The sequence below is a fragment of the Triturus cristatus genome, chromosome 8 (assembly GCF_964204655.1).
Source record: "Triturus cristatus chromosome 8, aTriCri1.1, whole genome shotgun sequence".
NCBI lineage: Eukaryota > Metazoa > Chordata > Amphibia > Caudata > Salamandridae > Triturus > Triturus cristatus.
In genome coordinates, this window is record NC_140591.1 from 180276646 (window position 1) to 180296114 (window position 19469).

The following is a 19469-nucleotide window of genomic DNA, read 5'->3' on the forward strand; positions in this document are numbered from 1 at the left end:
AGTTGTCCCTCTCTGATGAGGAGCTCCGCTGCCTCTTTGTATTCATCCGGCAAATGCTGGAGTAGTGATTTTAGCGTGTCGTAATGTGAACGATCATAACGGGCCTGTGTGTTGGCAATGCGCCAGATGTTTGCTGCTTGCGCTGCAACTCTTTTGCCCGATGTCTCCAGCACTTTGGACTCCTTGTCTGGGGGAGGAGCATCACCTGTTGTCTGTGAATGGGCTCGTTTGCGAGCGTTGGCAACCACCATGGAGTCCAGAGGTAACTGACCTCTAATGTACATCGGGTCTCCGGGCGCAGGCTTGTATTTTTTTTCAATCCTGGGGTTTAGCACCCGTGACCTGGTTATTTCTTTGAAAATGTCCTTTGCAGGTTTGAGAACTCCTTTTAACATGGGCAGAGTTTTGACAGTTCTTTCGGAGGAGGCGAAAGTGTCCACTAAGAAGTCTTCTTCAACAGTGTCTGAATGGAGTTCTACTCCATGATTGGCAGCAGCACGTTCTATGAGGGCATTGAAGGCAGCAGTGTCCTCTGTGGGAGATGTCTTGGCGCTGTAAAGCTGCGTGTCCTGGCTATCTGGCACGGTACCCTGGTCTGTAGGGTCATCCCATGCCTGATCTGGGTCCTGTAGATGCTCATCAGGATCGACATCCCCAGGGTAGGTGGTATCATCTCCCATGTAGTCCTCTACTGCGTCCGTCTCTGAAGGCGTAGGAGAAAAGGACTGGGGATCCTGATAGGAGGTCTGTAATCGTTCATACAGAACTGGTTCCGACCCTGCTGGTAATTTGTGCTTGAGAGGTATTCTGTAGGAGTCTAATCCCCTCTCTGGTGTGATTTTCCGCTTGCGGAGCATCAGTTTACCAGTGTCGGCGTCGATGAATTGTGGCTGTGAAGGCTCAGAATCTGTGCGTCCAGTAGACGGGGACTGTGTCTGGCAGGCCAAAAGTGATGTGGGTTGGCGCGGAGGGTGCTTTCGGAGCCTTGTGCGTCTCGGGGCCCGACGTGGATCGGAGGGCTGCCCGTTCCCTGATGCGTTGCAACGACGCCGCGACTTGTTGCACTGAGAACGCAGAAGGCTCTTTGGAGCCGGTCGGCACCGTGGAGGTAGGCGTCGACTGCTTTGGAGCCATGGGGTCATCGATCCGAGGACAGGTATCGACGGTCGTTGGAGTCGACGACTTGGCGTGTGTCACTGTCTTCGACGTGGACGCAGATGGAGCGGCCATTTTGACTTTGGTGGTCGGGGCCGTCGGCTTCGGTGCCAGAGGCCGAGGTGCTTTGGGGGGACCAATGGCCTCTTTCTTCGGGTCGGTACCGATATCGGCTGCAGTGAGTTCGGCGCCGAAATCCCTTTTACTGTGTTCGGGGCCGACGACCTTTGCTGGCGTCGAAGGAGTGGAGGGCTTCGAGGCCTTCGAGCCGATTACAGCCAGTTTCACTTTTGGTTTCGGTGGAACTGGTGCGACGATTGGTTTCGGTTTCGTGGAAGGGAATCCAGTCGTCTTCGTTAATAATGGCTCGTGGGGTATGTTCGAGGCCGAGCCCGAAGGCGGGGCCGAAGAACTTTGAGATTGATCTCGGGTAAGGCCCGGAGGCGATCCCTCGACCTGAGCCTTAGAATGACGCACTTTGACGGCCTCCGTATCGATGGGCAGGCCTGTCTCCTCGCTAGAGCTATCTTCTTCGGCCCCAAAGGCCTCATCGTAGTCTCCTACTTCGTCGATGACTTCTTCCCTTTGAAAAAGCACTTCATCGTCGTCTTCCGATCGGGAATCGTGTTCAGAAGCGGGGCTGGAGTTTACTTCTTCCACGCTCTCAGCGTCCTCGTCCTCTGTGCTGAAGATGTTGGCTGGGGCAGGCGCCGATTGCTGCGCTTCTAATCTCGCCGCCCGTCGATTCCGGAGAGTCTTCTTCGATCGGAATCGGGCACAGGCCATACATTTCGACTCATCGTGATCCGGTGAGAGACATTTGTTGCATACCGGGTGGACGTCGATGTGTGGGTATTTGGCGTGGCATAAAGGACACCGTTTGAATGGAGTCCTCGATTCCATCTTCGATGTAAGTTCGATGTTCGGACCAAACGGATCCGAAAGGCTGGAAGAAGTGTCTAAATTAGTAAAGAAAGTAGTCGATACCGAAAGGGAACAGTACCGACGAAAACTAAAGGCATTTTGGCCTTAAACTGAATTTTCCTAACTTGAGCTAAGATAAGCACATCCGAACACAATGGCGGAAACAAACAATCTAAGGATGGAGAGGATGCCCATGCGCACTGTGGTCCAGGGGAGGAGTCACCTATCTCGTGATACTTCGAAGACTCTTCCAGGACAACAACGTGAAAACATCCGGACCCAACACTAGGCGGCGATCTATGCACAGATATGAATTCAGCAGCCCACATGCCTCGAACATACAAGAGAACCTCCGAAAGAGGGGCAGAAAGGGGATCCACAGCCTTTGCTGTGCACCATGCCACAAAATTGTTCATCTACAGGCGTATACCGTTTAAGTGGAGGGATGCCGGGCTGCCAAGATGACATTACAGACTTCAGACGGAAGGTCAACAGCTGTAAACTGTTGCCGCTCAATCTCCAAGCAAGGAGGTGGAGGCAGAACAGGTGAGGGGCAGAACCGTCCACTGCTGCTTCGACAGAAGACCCTCCCCAAGACTCAGTATGATTGGAGGATCGATGGACATGCTTAGAAGCTCGGAGTACCATATTCTTCGTGCCCAGTCCGGGGCCAAGGGAAGGACTTGGGCCCGGTCGCGCTTAATCTTCTTCAGCACTCTGGGTAGAAGTGTTACAGGCCGAAAGGCGTACAGGATGCTGCAACTCCACTCGTGAGAGAACGCGTTGCCGAGCGAGTACCGCCTTGGAAACTCCAACACGCAGAACTGCTGACATTGTGCGTTCTCTTCGGTGGCAAACCAATCTAACCAAGGCTCTCCCCACTGCTGAAAGAGACCTTGCACCACCTCTGAGTGAAGACAACATTCGTGATCCACCAGGCAACGGCGGATGAGTTTGTCCGCCCTGGCATTTAGGGAGCCTGCCAGGTGCTGAACCACCAGGGTCACGCCCTGTTACAGCGACATCCAGAGGCGAAGAGCCTCCAGACACAGGGTCCACTTGGCGGTGGTGTTGTCGGTGAACAAGTGAACCACTTTCTCTTTGAGAGAGGGCAGATACACTTTCAGTGCCAAGCAGATCGCCCAGAGCTCCAACAGGTTGATATAGAGTATTGAGTCCGGACTCCTCCGGAGACCAAACTCCTCTGATCCCCGCCTCTCCCAGATGTCCACCCCATCCCAGAAGTAACACATTTGTCACCACTGTCAAATCTAGTTGGGGAAGGGAGATGGATCTGCCTCTGGCCCAATCTTGGCTCGATGACCACCACTGCAATTGGTGTGCAGTCCCCTCCTAGATCTGAACGCAGTCGGAGAGATTCCCTGATGCTGCACCCTCTGGAACTTCAGATACCACTGCAGAGCCTGCAAATGCCATCTGGCATGATTCACCAGCAGGATAAGGAGGCCAAAAGGCCCAGCAGCCTCAGGGTCATTCTAACCGAAACCTGGGATAGAGGCTGAAACAGCGCTATCAAAGCCAGAATTTCCCAGACTCGCTGCAAGGAAGGATAGGCCCGAAACTGCACTGTGTCCAAAATAGATTCGATGAAAGGTAGCAGGAGAAAGAGAGTCGGGTGTGACTTCGGCACATTTATAGTGAACCCCAGCGAGTGCAGAAGGTCCACCGTAGTCTGGAGGTCGGAGACGACAGTCTGGGGCGAGCCCGCCTTCAACAGCCAGTCGTCGAGATAGGGGGAAGACTGGAACCCCTGTTCTGCACAGATGAGCTGCGGCCATCACTTTCTTGAACACCCAAGGGGCACTGGTATGGCCAAAGGGGAGCACGTGAGCTGAAAATGCTCATAGCCTACCGTAAACCACTGGAAGCACCTGTGGGCCAGCAGAATGGGAATATGAAAATAGGCGTCCTGCAAGCCCAGAGCCACCAACCAGTCTCCAGGGGCAAGGGCTGACCGGACTCGAGCAAACATGAGCATTCTGAACAAATAGTTTCCTACCCGTCGGTGTAGTTTTGCAGCTTGAAGACTTTATGGATTCACTGTGCTGTGCATTATTCCGCCATCTAGTGGTTGGGTCCGGAATTGTAGTATTTCTTTTTTTTGATGGCTTGGTTGGCATCGACATACCACCATTTGGTGTCCTTCTGTGACGTCGACGTGCTTCCTCAGGAAGCTCCCACCTTTGGTCGCCATCTTCGGATTTTTTTTTTGTTCGTTCTTGCTTCCTTTCATTCATGCCTCCTGTGTGATCTTCCTGGCGGAGGCGGGTGGGTTCGCTACTGAATCCAGAAAGTCTTCAAGCTGCAAAACTACACCGACAGGTAAGAAACTATACGTTTTGCAGCGTGAATCTTTCTGGATTCACTATGCTCTGCATAGCCTTTGTAGCGGTTTGCTAGTCTTGTGGTGGCTGGGTGGAAGATGAACGCTGGTTTGTGTAAATATGCTGTACGACCTTTTGTCCTACTTGTGCTTCCTTGTTCATCTGAATGTCCACGCAGTAGTTCTTTGTGAACGTATGCACTGAAGACCATGTTGCAGCTTGGCAAATGTCCTGAATTGGTGTGTTTGCTAGGAAAGCCACTATTGCTCCTTTCTTCCTTGTTGAGCGAGCAGGCGGTGCTCCTTGCAAGGTTTGTCCTGATTGTTTGTGGCAGAACTGTATGACCTATGGGATCCATCTTGTAATGGTATTCTTTGTGACTGGTCGTCCCACAAAACGGTTTGCAAAAGAGACAAAACTGCTTTGTTTTCCTGCATTCCTTTGTTCTCTATGTAGTAAATGACTTCCCTTCCAGGGTGTGCAATGCTCTTTCTGCTTTTGTCTTTGGAAAAAACTTGGTATTTGAATCGTTTGGTTGATGTGGAACTTCAATACCACCTTTGGCATAAAGTGTGGATCCGTTCTCATGACGATTCCGTCATTATGTATTTGGAAGCAGGGCTATGGTAGTGTTAGAGCTTGCAATTCACTTACTCTACATAGTGAAGTAATCGCCACTAAGAATGCTGTGTGAGCATCTGTAAAGAAGTTTTGTGGATCGGTTCGAATGGTGCCTTCATCATTTGTGTGAGCACAACGTTGAGGCTCCATGCGGGTGGTGGTACACTCTTTGGGGGTGCTGTCCTTTTTGCTCCTTCTAGGAATCGTTTGACCACTTGGGATGTGAAAAAACTTCTCCCTGTTTCCCCTCCTTGTGTAAGCTACGATCGCTGCCAAGTGTACCCTTACGGAAGCGTAGGTTAGCTTCTCTTGAAGCAAATATGTTAAATATTTGAGTACTGTTGATTCCTTTGTGACCTTTAGTGAAAGTTTTTCCCTGCGGCACCAAAGGGAGACTCTTTTCTATTTAGCTGTGTAGCCATTTTCTCGTTGTAGGTCTCCTTTCCTTTCTTAGTACTGCCATTGTGCTTTCTGGCAGTCTGAGGTGAGAGAATTCCAAGTCCTCAGGAGCCATGCTGTCAGTTTTAGGCTCTGGGTGTAGCACCTTTCCGCTTTGCAGGGTAAGGAGGTCCTTCCTGTTGGGGAGCTCGTGTTTTTTCCCCTGTGACATTTCCATTATCTGTGAGAACCAGGTTGGACTGGCCCACTGTGGTGCTATGAGGAGGAGTGTCATGCAGCTGGTCCTGCATTTGAGGAGTACCCTGTGCAGCATTGATATCGGGGGGGGGGGAAGCGTAAGCAAATGTCCCTGACCAGTCTATCCATAGCCCATTCCCCAGGGACTGTGCGCACAGCTGTCTGCATGCGAAGTGTTGGCAGTTTGCATTCTGGGGTGTTGCAAATAAGTCTATTTGCGGAGTGCCCCATTTTCTGAAGATTTTTAGAATCTCCGATTGATTCATCTCCCACTTGAGGGACGCGGATGTCTGTCTGCTCAGCCTGTCCGCTTCCACATTGTCCTTCCCAGGAAGGTGAATTGCTAATAAGTCTATCTTCCTCAGGATAGCTCATGTCCATACTTCTTGGGCTAGGGTTGAAAGTGTCAATGATTGCGTCCCTCCTTGTTTATTGATGTAAAACATTGTGGTTGTGTTGTCTGTATCAACACCCTCCTTCCGTAAAGCTCCTTCTGAAATGCTTTTTAGGCTACGAACACTGTTTTTAATTCCATGAAGTTGATGTGCTTTACAGCATCCTTGTGTGTCCATATACCCATCACCTTGAGGTTGTTCATGTGTGCCCCCCATCCTAGCTGGGAGGTGTTTGTTATAATGGTTACTGTAGGAGTTGGTTGTGTGAAGGATCTCCCCTGCATTATGTTTCTCCTGTCATTTCTTGAAGTACTGTTTGTGTGACAACCACGAGATCCTCCCAACTCCCTGTTGCCTATGACCATTGTTGTTGGAGCCATTCCTGGAATGGTCTCATGTGTAGTCGAATGTGTGGGACAAGATGAATGCATGAGGCTATCATCCCCAGCAGTTTGACCACCATCCTCACTGTCAGAGCTTGCCCCTTGCGGTATAGCCGTTTCTCCTTCAGTATTGCTACTGTTCTTTGTGCTCAGGAACACATTCCCTAGTGTCGTGTTTAATTCTGCCCCTAAAAATATATCTTTACCTGCTCTGGTGTTATTGATTATTTCTCCCAATGTATTGAAAACCGAGGTATGTAAAGGTGTCTGTGACCCTTTGAATGTGCGGTTTGCAAAGGTCGTATGTGCTTGCTCTTACTAACCAGTCGTGTAGGTATGGATAAACGTGGATTCCCTGCCTTTGCAGGTGGGCTGCTACTGCAGCCAGGCATTTTGTGAAGACTCTTGGTGCTGACTTGAGTCCGAACGCTAGCACCGTGAACTGGTAGTGAGCTTTGTTGACTACGAATCGGAGCAGTTCTTGTGTTTGCTGTTCATGGGGATGTGCAAGTAAGCGTCTTTAGATGTATAGTTGCCATGTAGTCCCCTACTTGTATCTGAGGTATTACTTCTTGTAAAAGGAATATGCTACTTACCAGTATGCATCTGTTCTTGGCAGGTAGAGCTGCAGATCTACACACTTGTGCATAGATCGCCATCTGGTGTTGGGCCCCGATGTTTGCAGTTGTTTTTCCTCTTGGAAAGTCTTTGGAAGTCACGAGGTCGGCGACTCCTCCTTTGGATCGTATTGCGCATGGGCTTCGACTCCATCCTCAGATTATTTTTCGCCAGCAGGGAAAGATGGAGCGTAGTAATAACAGTCAAGAGGCCCATGTGTGTAGTATCTAAAAAAGATAAACTGAAACAAATAAAGGTAGCAGGGGAGGCGGGTGAGCGTGTGTAGATCTGCAGCTCTACATGCCAAGCATAGATGCATACTGGTAAGAAGCATATTCCGTTCGAGGCATACGAGCTGCAGATTACACACTTGTGCATAGATTATATAGCAGTACCCATCCTTAGCGGCGGCTACCCGTATCTGTTGCAGTGGTTTTAAATAATGTTTTGAGTACAGCCTGGCCCACACTAGCCTGTTGCTTAGTTTGCACATCTACACAATAGCGTTTAGTGAAAGTGTGCGGTGTTGACCATGTAGCTGCTTTGCAGATATCATCTAATGGGATGTTTCCTTGAAGCCCCTTTTTACGTGTAGAATGGGCTTTAAGGGGAACGGATACCGTTTGTTTTGCTTTGTGGTAGCAAATCTGAATGCATTTGACAATCCACCTAGCTATCCCCGACTTGGAGATGGGGTTGCCCTTGTGTGGTGGAAAGGGACAAACAGTTGCTTGGTCTTACGGAAAAGTTGTGTTCTCTCGATGTAGTAGAGTAAGGCTCGTTTGACATCTAGTGTGTGGAGAGCTCTTTCTGCAACGGTCTGTGGTTGCGAGAAGAATACTGGTAGTTCTACAGATTGGTTTAGGTGGAAGGGAGAAATGACTTTAGGGAGGAATTTTGGGTTGGTACGGAGAATAACTGTTATGGTGCATTTGTAGAAAAGGTTCTTGAATGGTAAGTGCTTGCATCTCACTGACCCTTCTGAGGGAAGTGATGGCTACAAGAAAAGCAGGTTTCCACGTTAAAAATTAGAGTTCACATTTTTGTAGTGGTTCGAAGGGAGGCCCCATTAGTCTGGTGAGAACGATATTAAGGTTCCACACAGGTGAGTGTGGCACTCTGGGGGGAATTATTCTTTTAAGGTCTTCCATGAAGGCTTTAATGGCAGGTACTCTGAAGATTGAGAGATGTTGCCTGTTTTGTAGGTAAGCTGCTATGGCTGCGAGGTGCAGGCGAATGGACGTATAGGCTAGATTGCACCTTTGTAGGTGGAGTAAGTAGCCTATGATGTGTTAAATGGAGACGTCTAGGGGATTGATGGTGGTGTTGTGACAATAGACAACAAAACGTTTCCACTTGGCGGCGTAGCACGCCCTAGTCGTGGGTCGCCTAGCTTCTTTGATGACGTTCATACAGTCAGGGGGAAGATTTAAAAAAAACGAATTCTAGGATTTCGGGAGCCAGATCGCAAGGTTGAGCTGCGCTGGGTCCGGGTGTCTGATCTCTCCATGGTTCTGGGTTAAGAGGTGTGGAGAGAGGCGTAATTTTTGGTGCGGTACTACAGATAGTTCCAGCAGTGTGGTGTACCACGGTTGTCTGACCCAAGTTGGAGCTACTAGGCTTAGCGTGAGGGAGTGTTGCTGTAGTTTGCGCACCACTAGTGGAATGAGTGGGAGAGGCAGAAAAGCGTATGCAAATCTGCCTGACCAGTTCATCCATATCGCTTTTCCTTTGGACAATGGGTGTGGATATCTGGCGGTGAAGGTTGGGCATTTGGTGTTTTCGTGGGTGGCGAAGAGGTCTATCTGTGGGTGCCCCCACATTTGAAAGTACGGGTGTAGAACTTGTGGGTGGAGTCCCCACTCATGGATTTGTTGTGTTTGTCTGCTGAGCAGATCTGCCATAGTGTTTTGGACTCCTGGGACATGCTGAGCTAGGAGAAATATTTTGTGGGGTATGGCCCATCTCCATATGCTCTGTGCTAGCTGAGAGAGCTGTGGAGAGTGTGTGCCGCCTTATTTCTGAATATAGTACATGGCTGTCATGTTGTCTGTGCGGATTAGGACTGCCTTGCCTGAAATCTGTGTTTGAAAAGATTTTAGGGCTAAGAAGATCGCTAGTACTCCAGATGGTTGATGTGGAGTAACTTTTGTTGAGGTGTCCATGTGCCCTGCACGGTAAGATGTAATAGATGAGCTCCCCAGCTGGAGAGCGATGCGTCTGTTAGTACTATCTGGGGAACCGGGTCCAGGAACGGGCGACCTTTGGAAAGGTTTGTGGTGGTCCACCACTGCAGAGAGCGATGGGTACGACCGTCTACCAACACCAGATCTGTTAATTGACCCTGGGCCTGGTTCCATTGGCGCGCTAAGCACTCTTGGAGAGGACGCATCTGGAGTCTTGCATCTTCATAGTACCTCACGCAAGAGGCCATCATCCCTATTAGCTGCATAAACACTCGAGCTGGAAGGGAGTGTAGTGCCATGAATTTTGCGCGTAGAGCCTGAATGCTTGTAATCCTGGCAGGATTGGGGTAGGCTAGCGCTTTTGAGGTGTCTATGGTGGCACTGAGGTATTGTTTTATGTGGGATGGTTGTAGATGGGACTTTGCGTTGTTTACTGTGAAGCCCAGTTGGTGAAGTAGCTGGATAGTGGCATGCATGTGTTGTACACACTGGCTGTATGAACTGGATATGGGAAGACATGGATGGGTTGTCTCCTGAGGTGTGCTGCCACTACTGCTAGGCACTTGGTGAATACTCATGGTGCCGTTGTGACTCCGAACGGGAGCACTTTGAATTGGTAGTGTTGGCCGTCCACTACAAATGTGAGGAACTTCCTGTGAGCGTTGTGCACTGGAATGTGGAAATAAGCGTCTTTTAGGACTAAAGTGGGCAGGAAGTCATTTTGGGAAAGCAGTGGAAGTACCTGCTGAAGCGTTACCATGTGAAAATGGTTTGAGTGTATGCATCTGTTGAGGGGCCGGAGGTCTAGGATGGGCCACAGAGTCTCGTCCCTTTTTGGTATGAGAAAATATAGGGAATAGACCGCCATATTTTGTTGGTTGGTAGGAACGTGTTCTATCTCCCTTTTCTGTAGGAGGGAGATTACCTCCTGCTTTAGTAGTGTTAGATGTTCTTGTGACATTGGGTGGAATGTTTGGGGGGTAGATATTAGTTCTAGACAGTAGCCTGATCAAATTATTTGTGTTACCCATTTGTCTGAGGTGATGGTAGCCCAGACAGGGAGGACATTTTGGAGTCTGCCCCCGACCGGAGTGGGATGGTCTGGGGGAGGGGGGGGGGAGGGGGGGGAGTGGAGGGAAGTCATTGTGTAGGTGCGGTGGCAGAGCGGGCGGTGTTTGTCTTGCCTCTGCCTTTGTTATTGTTGCCCCTGTAGCCGCCTCTTTGGTAGCCCCTTGTAAAGGTGGACTGGGTAGGGGCCTTATATGGGGGTGGAAGCGGTGTCGGAGGAGTAGCCTCTGGATGTGCTCCGAAAGGAAGAGTGGCGAAAGGAGCGCCTGGGAGGGTGTGATTGCAAGGCTCCCATGGATTATGCCGTGTCTGTGTCCTTTTTCATCTTTTCTAGGGCCTCATCCACTTTTGGGCCAAACAGATGTTCCTGGTCAAAGGGATGGTTGAGGATGGAGGCTTGTACCTCCGGTTTAAAACCGGAGATCCTTAGCCAGGCATGGTGACAGAGGAGGACACTAGTGTCTGCTGCATCTAGAGCACAACGTATGGAGGTATTAATAATGGTTTTGCCCTCCTCAATTAGCTCGTTGGCCCTAGATTTGTATTTATCAGGGAGGTGTGGCATTATGGCTTCTAATTCGTCATAATGGGCCCTGTCGTACCTGGCTAGTAGCGCTTGTGTATTAGCTATACGCCATATGTTGGCAGCTTGGGATGCCGTACGCTTGCCTGATGCGTCCAAGAGTTTAGACTCTTTGTCAGGTGGTGGTGCTTCGCCTGACGCTTGGGAGTTGACCCTTTTACGTGCTGTGGACACTACCAGAGAATCTAGTGGTGCTGGCCCTCTGATGTAGGATGGATCTGTAGGGGCGGATTTATATTTCTTTTCAATGCGCGGGTTAATGACCCTGGCTCTGACTGGGTCCTTAAAGACCTCTGGCGCATGTTTTATAACTCCCTTGAGCATAGGCAATATGGAGGTAGTCCTATGTGTGGTGTCAAACGTATCGAAGAGGAAATCCTCCTCCACGGGGTCTGTATGGAGGTCTACCCCGTGATAGTGTGCCGCCCTTTGTAGTAGATGGTGGAACCCCAGTGAGTCTTCTGGTGGGGAAGGTCTAGAAGGGTAGAGATCATCCTGTGGGACGTTAGGGATGTCAGGGATATTATAATCGTCCCATGGGTCTGGGGAGCCTGTGGGAGTGGGGTCCCCTGTAGGTAAATCTCGGGGCACGTCTCCTATGTCATCATATGGATCCCCCTGATCATCATCATCCGGAGAGGGTGTTGGGGAATGAGGAGGTGGGGTGGAGAAGGTGGAGGAGGGGAAGGTATTCTGAAAGGGGAGGTAGCAGAGTCCTTCCTCTTTGGAAGTGGAGGCGGAGCAGGTTTTTCCAGTTGTCTCTTTTTGATGGAGAGCATCAAATGTCCGGTCTTAGGATCCTTGGTTAGTGTTTTTTGTAATGGATCCGGTGTAAAGAGTTCTGGTGAGGTTGATTGGTCCGTCGGCGCCGAAGCCGATTGTTTTTTGGCTTTATCCGTGCTGGTTCGTTGTTTGGAACTATGCTTGGAAAGGTCTGATTGTTTGGTAGGCACCGAGATGGATTTCGGCTTCGAAGTGTCGGTGGCCTTGTGTGCTTTTGTCGGTGTCGAAGATGGTGTCGGTACCGAGGACCTGGGTTTCGACACCGAGTGTTTCGGTGCGGGGCTTGGTGTCGAAGCGGCGGCCATTTTCTTTTTCGGTGCCGAAGAGTGTTTATCGGCACCGACGTTGGGCTGGCTCGAGCCCGAGCCGCCGGAAGGCTTAATCGGCTTCTTTACTGGTCCCGAAGGTGCGGTGTGGGAAGCAGTGTCTTTGGTCTTGCTTAGGTCCAGAGGCGAAGGCGTGACCGAAGCCTTTTTGGGTGTCGGTGAGGGTGTTGGGGAGGGTATATTAGTACTCACGACCCTCTGTGCCAGAGTGATGTCCTCCACATCGGAATCGTCGGCTTCGGAGGCGCTCACGAGTCCCTCGTCGGTGTGGTGTTCTTCTGGAGCGTCGACGCCTTCCCAGAAGATGTCGTCCGGAATCGTCGTCGAGTGTGCCATGGTTCTTCTGGCCCTTCGGTCTCGAATGGTTTTCTTGGACCTGAAGGACTTGCACGCCGGACAGTCTCGAGCCTCGTGTTCAGGGGAGAGGCAGAGATTACATACTTCGTGGAGATCGGTGTGGGGGAATTTGGACCCACAGAGGGCACTTCATGAAGGGAGTCCTTTCCATTAGCCAGGACCGGAGCTTGGGTAGGCCCGAAGGCAGTCGACCACTGGAATCGAAGGTTCTTGTCCGATGAGAGCCGCGTCGAGTGGGGAGATCGCGATCGAAAACAATACCGCGAATTGGGGTGAGGATTGCACGTCGATCGTCGAACTGGAAGCTGTTCAGAACCGGAGCGCGAAGATCACATCCGAGCCCGATGGCGGAAAAAAATCTGAGGATGGAGCCGAAGCCCATGCGCAATAAGATCCAAAGTAGGAGTCACCGACCGCGTGACTTCCAAAGACTTTCCAAGAGGAAAAACAACTGCAAACATCCGGGCCCAACACCAGATGGCGATCTATGCACAAGTGTGTAATCTGCAGCTCATATGCCTCAAACACGTAATTTTGAATTTTTTTTTAGTTTTTACGAACTTGTTTAGGAACCTTAAGTCTAGTATAGGTCTTAATGTCCCGTCCACCTTTTGTAAGAGGAAGTAAGTTGAATACACCCCCTTGTTCATTTCTTTGTAAGGCACCCTCTCTATGGCCCCCTTGTTTAGAAGCTCTTGCACTTCTTTGAACAAATGTGACCTTTGTTTGTGAGTGCTCTTTGTGCCTTGGTCTTCTGCATGGCGGTTGTTTTGCTAGTTCTATGCAGTATCCGTGTTTTATTATGTTTAATATCCACTCGTCAGATGTAATCCTTTTCCACTCCTGGAGGAAGTGTCCTATTCTGCCTCCCACTGGTGTGTGTTGGAGGGGTGTTTTGTTCTTTAGACCTGGTCTTTGAAAGTTTACTTGTTCTTGCGCCCTCTGAGTTCTTTATAGAGTGTGCACCCAGGCTGTAGTGCAGTCACTTGGACGCGAGTTGTTTTCCCCCTCTTTGCTGTTGGTCTCTGCCTCGAGAGCGCCCTTGACAGGGTCTCTGCTGTTGGAATTGCCAACCTTGGTTTTGTTGACCCTGTTGTTGGCCTTGGTTCCCTCCTTGGTAAGTTTGCTGGAAGGTCTGGTGTGAGACTACCGGTTCATGGTTACCTCTGCCTGTTCTCCATGATGGTGTTCTCCTACGCATTCCTCTGAATTGTAGGGCCCCCATGGATCTTGCGGTTTCATTCTCTTTTTTCAGCTGGGTTAGCTTGTCTTCCACAGCTGTTCCGAAAAGCTGTTCACCATTGAATGGTGTGTTCAAGATGTTACTTTGGACCTCAGGTTTGAACCCTGATATTCTTAGCCATGCATGTCTTCTTTCTGTAACCCCTATCATCATTTGCCTGCTTGATGTCTCCGCAGCCTCTAGGGCTGCCTTTAAACATGTATTGGCCATGGTTTTCCCCTCTTCCACCAAGTGGGCTGCCCTTCTTTTGAACTGATCTGGGAGATTCTTTATCAGTTCACCTACCTCCTCCTAGTGCTGGTATGCATGCCTGTTGATTAGGGCATTAGAATTTGCTATGCACCACTGAATTGCCGCGCTTCGTTCCATCTTTTGTCCCGGTGAGATCCATCCTTTTGGTGGCCCTACATTAGTGGGAACATTGGCCCTTCTACTTGCTGAGGCAGCTATCAGTCAGCAGGCATTGACCCTCTGATGTACATTGGGTCCTTGGAAGAGTGCTTGTACTTTTTCTCTCCCCTTGGTGTTACTGCCAAGCATGTGGCAGGCTCCTTATATGCCTCCTTACACTGGTCCAGCACACTTGGGAGCATGGGCAGGAACTGGCTTCTTGTCTGTGTGGGCAGCAAGGTCTCTAGGAGGAAGCAGGACTGTGGCTTTTCTTCCTGTAGCTGCACTCCAGCCTTCCTTATGACCTGGTTATACATTCCGATGTCGTCAGGAGGTGAGGGCCTCGAAGGGTATGAGTCTACCCCTTCTTCCGGCGAGTCGGCATAGAGATCTTGCCACTGCATCTCTTGCGTCTCCGAGGCCGCCGAACCGTAATAGGTTTGGTCGTCGTCTTCTCCCTCGGCCTCGAAGTAGTAGGCTTCTTCCAGAAAGATTCACGCTGCAAAACTTCACCTTCCGGAGGAAGGAGTTGAAGGCCCAGAGGTCTAAGATAGGACGCAGGCCTTTGTCCTTCTGGAGCACCAGAAAGTAGCAGGAGTAGCAACAACGACCTACTTCTGGTGTCAGTACCCTCTCTATTGCTCCCTTGGCCAAAAGAGCAGAGATTTCCTGGCGGAGAGGCGCCAAATGATCCTCTGACATGTGGTCAAAGACTAAGGCATATGAGGGAGGGATAGCCTTGAAGGGGAGGGATTAGCCCCTTCGGACTATTTGCAAAACCCACCTGTCTGATGTTATGGAGTGCCAGTCCTCAACCAGGCGTAGTGTAAAGAGCTACGGACATGCGAATCGTTCTGCATAGTGAGTCGGCGGTATCCAGTCCACATCGTATCGTGAATTTGGCTGCATCTCTCCCATCCGCAACTGAACGGGAAGGAATGGACTGGGCCTCCTCCGGGCCCTAATGCAGCACCTGCGCAACGATATCCTAGATGGTATGAGAGAATTTGCCCAAGAGGCACACGATATTCACGGACCGCAGCAACAAGCAGGACGAAGAGAACATACCCTTCCCAAGGTCATCCAGCTTCTTGGATTCCCTATCTGGGGGAGCAGAAGGGAATGCGCTCTTTGAAGACATTGCTTGGACTACCAAGCTCTCTGGGAAAGGATGTTGGGTAAGGAAAACTGGGTCGGCCAGGGGGTGGCGGCGGGTAATCGACCTTTCCACAGTGGGCCTGGACCAGGTGCCCAAGAGGACATCAGTGAGGGCTTTATTGAAGGGCAGGAGGCACGGAGTCGTCCCTGAAAGAGGCACTGGAGACAGAACCTTAGAGTGACGACGCTCTGGGTCCAGCATTGTGTCAGCTGACCAACGGGGCAAAAGTGATCAGCTCCGGTGTTTCTTCACCTTCTTGTGCTTCAACTTACCCGAAGACTTGGAGGACTTTGAGTGCGAAGAGGTGTGGGGGCTCTGCAAGAGGTCTCGAGACCTGCCCCTCGAACGAGATGGGGAGCAACGCAAAGCCATCCGCCGGGCCTCCAAGAGCTTTAGGGACCGCTCCTGCAAAGACTTTGTATTCACAGATCGGCAGTAGGAGCACAACTTTGGGTCGTGGTCGAGCTCCAGACACGAAAGGCAGATGACGTGCAAGTCCATCACCGACTTCAGTTGGTGACAGGCCTCGCAAGGCTTGAACCTGGTGTGACGGTGGGACATCACTCGCGGACCAGGAGTCGAAGACTAGAAAAATCAGTCGACAAAAAATTGAAAAAGTTTAGTCAAAGAGTGAATAAAGGGGAATCTCTCTCCGGATCTGCGCTAGGCTGGCACGGAAAAAGGAAGTACTGACATCAGCACGCAGTGGCGGCGTCTAAGTAGACACTGCAATGTCATCCCGGCGACCACGACGACTGACGCAGAGTCAACAGACGCCACCTACCAGCGCGCAGGGGTACAGCTAAGAAACAATTCTCCGGATCCAGTCAGACGCCTGGGGATAATTCTAAGATAAGGAATCTATAACCAACAGTCTATTTCAGATACTAAGTACAACCCAAGTTCCTTCCGGTGCGATTTGTCTTGAACTGGAAACACATGCCAAATGCCAAACTCAATATATCTTGGTTAGAGTTCTGCAATTCTCGTACAATAAGAAAAGAAAATCACAACTGAACAATATCGGTGGCACACAAGAGTGAAGTGGCACCACAGAGTGGACAATATCAGACTTTCATAGAATATTAGGATTGAGTCCCTAGAGACAAGTTAGAGCATGAATCTTTGGAGATAAATCAAAGGTTAAACCACAGCATTTAATCTATAGCCACACTCACAAACTAAATATGTTTTTTGTCCACACTAACCTCATTAATATGTTTGTATGTTTTGATCAAGTCAACGGATAGCCTTCTCAGGGGAGCAGTAGCAGGATCACGGAAAGTTTGGGGCATTCGCCTCTGTAAAATGACAGAAAAAACAAATTACTCAGACCGAATATCACTATGCCAAAACAGTGTTTATGCAAAAACAAGCAAATAGCGATGCATTCTTTTTTTTAAACATTAGCATATTTACTTTCTGTGGCTGTTGAATCCATTCATAGGAAATACTAGGCCGGAATACTGGCAAATCTTGCTAATGGACAGTACTGGAATCTGTCATTCTATACTCACCTAAGTTCAGTTTAATATTCAATACGGATATTCTTTTACATCCCTTTATTCAACAGCCACTTTATGGTCAGTGATTTTAGATACCGACCTGTAATCATGTAATAGTTTCTAAGTGTCCATAACATCCCAAACAAACATGCTTTTGCAGATAATTCTTTTGCAGATTGCACACCTTTGACAAAACAAGATTCTGAAAATTAAAACTAGTCACAATTTGGCAACAGAACGTCAACAAGCCAGGCACATGTGCAGGAATAGTCAAAGAAAGCAATGTAAACAGCTTGTAGAATGTCCGGCATAACTCAGACACTTGAATGTGGGAAGCTTAGAGTCTAGATTTTACTTGCCTATTTAACTTTTTTTTCCTTTTTCCAAACCAGCCTGACTGCTGAGAAGGCAGGTCAAGCTGCTGCTAAGTTAGAAATGGCTTTTTCCAGGTAGTTCAAGTTAACACCACCTAGTGTTGCCGAATTCAACGGAGCGTGGACGTAGCAACACTTGCCATGCAAAGCGCAAGACTACCTGAAGCAAAAAGAATAAGTTACTTACCTGTAATCCTAGTTCTCTTCCAGGGGTATACTTATCAAAGTCATAAACACTGAATAATCCCCGCCCACGTGCGGGATCCCGGAGCATATATAAAAATACATATATATGTGTATGTTTAGACAAACAAGAACAAAGTACTTCCAAAACATACATATATATATATATACACACATGTATACATACACAAATATGCAGCCTAATGTACTTCAAATAGGCTAATATGCCAAAACTACATGGATTTTTTAGAAAGAAATCTCTAATATAAACACTGCAACAGAGAACACACACTGTAATAGTGTTCCAACACCCAACAAAGCCCTTCATTTTCTGAAAAAAGGCAAGTAATAGCAGGCAATTAGCGCATAGGCTGCATAGAAGAAAAAAATTAAAATCACAGTATCAAAAAACACTGGCACCCTGCCTTTAAGGATTCCAAGAACCTTGACACCGTGCCTTTAAGACCTCCAGGAGCCACCTGCTCCCATCATGCACCACAGGTGACCGTTAGGTCAGTTCTATTTTTACGGTGTACAGAGGAATCATGGCAGGAAAATCTAAAACAATGCCATACTGTCAATACTCGTCCGGGAAGGAGGGAGAGTTGCTTATGACTTTGATGAGTATACCCCTGGAAGAGAACTAGGATTACAGGTAAGTAACTTATCCTTCTCTTCCAGAGGATACTCATCAATAGTAATACGGACTGAATAGAATAGCAAGCCCATACCCACTTCCCTGCTGACGAGTAGCAGTATAAGTGCATGAAATACAACATTTTACGGATCAGATCACCCAAACAAATTTCTCAAAGCGGCTTGCCCAAACTGAGCATCCGCCTGTGTGTCAGAGTGTAAACAGTAAAAGTGTGTACTGATCGCCACACTTTACAAATTTCTGCAATACGTACATTCCTGAGGAGAGCCGTGGTAGAGGCTTTTCCTCTGGTAGAATGGGCCTTAGGTTTTCCCGGGAGGGATTTGTTGGCCAGTTGGTAGCAGTAAGATATACAAGACACAATCCACCTAGAGATAGATATTTTGGAATCCGCAGAACCAGTATTTATGGAACCATAGTTTATAAACAGCCGGTCTGATTTTCCCAAGCCCTTTGTTTTGTCCAGGTAGAACTTCAGAACCCTCTTAAGGTCCAGAGAATGAAGGGACCTCTCAGGAGGAGTTGAGGGATTGGGAAAAAAAAGTGGGTAGAGTGATGACCTGATTGATATGGAAATCCAAAACCACCTTAGGTAGAAAACTCGGATGTGTTCTTAACACCACTCTGTTTGCATGAAAAATAGTATACGGTTCTTAACAACACAATGCCGGGATTTCGCTAACCCTGCGTACAGCGGTGATGGCGACCAGGAAAGCAGCTTTCCATGACAAGTACTGTGGAGAAGCCTTTTGAATAGGCTCAAAAGGAGCACCCATCAATTTAGCGAGAACTATGTTAAGTTCCCAAGGTGGAGCTGGAGACCTAACCGGTGAGTAAGGCAAATGCTACACACCAGTATGCATCTGTTCTTGGCATGTAGAGCTGCAGATCTACACACTGTGCATAGATCGCCATCTGGTGTTGGGCCCGGATGTTTGCCGTTGTTTTACCTCTTGGAAAGTCTTTGGAAGTCACGAGGTATGCGACGACTCCTTTGGATCGTATTGCGCATGGGCTTCGGTTCCATCCTCAGATTGTTTTTCGCCAGCAGGGACATGATGGAGCGTAGTAATAAGCAGTGAAGATGCCCATGTGTACTGTATCTAAATAAGATAAACTGGAACAGATAAAGGTAGACGGGGAGGCGGGTGGGCGTGTGTAGATCTGCAGCTCTACATGCCAAGAACAGATGCATACTGGTAAGTAGCATTTGCTGTTTGTGAGAAGTTGGCCTGATGTATGATGTCACTAGTTATAGTGTACACCTTATATCAGTCCAAATACCCTTATGGTGATTGGTTGTAAAGTCAACCTTATAGACCAGCTATCCTAGTGGTAGCATGGACAAGAGCAGTCTTAGGCTAAACTCTGAATGGCATGTGAAGCCAGCTGTGATACCATATATAATCCCTTGAATACCAAATGAAAGGACACCACAACAGATATATATATAAAATAAAGTGTATTTATTCTAAGCAAACCCTCAGCACTCTTTATGAGATTGGAGGTAAGTACAACACAGTCTTATTAATGCATACAGTAAGTCACACAGGTAAGTAATACAGTTAGGCCCTAGG

At 48.9% G+C, this 19469-nt stretch overlaps 1 protein-coding gene across 2 annotated transcripts in view; it reads right to left on the reverse strand.

Annotated features, from left to right (window-relative positions):
- The window catches only part of DYRK1A (dual specificity tyrosine phosphorylation regulated kinase 1A), a 551386-nt gene that overhangs the window by 335912 nt on the left and 196005 nt on the right, over positions 1-19469 (reverse strand). For both annotated transcript variants that reach the window (XM_085621267.1, XM_085621268.1), the window contains exon 5: positions 16381-16473. In XM_085621267.1, coding sequence (XP_085477393.1) covers positions 16381-16473 — 93 coding nt within the window. The remainder of the gene's footprint in view (positions 1-16380; positions 16474-19469) is intronic.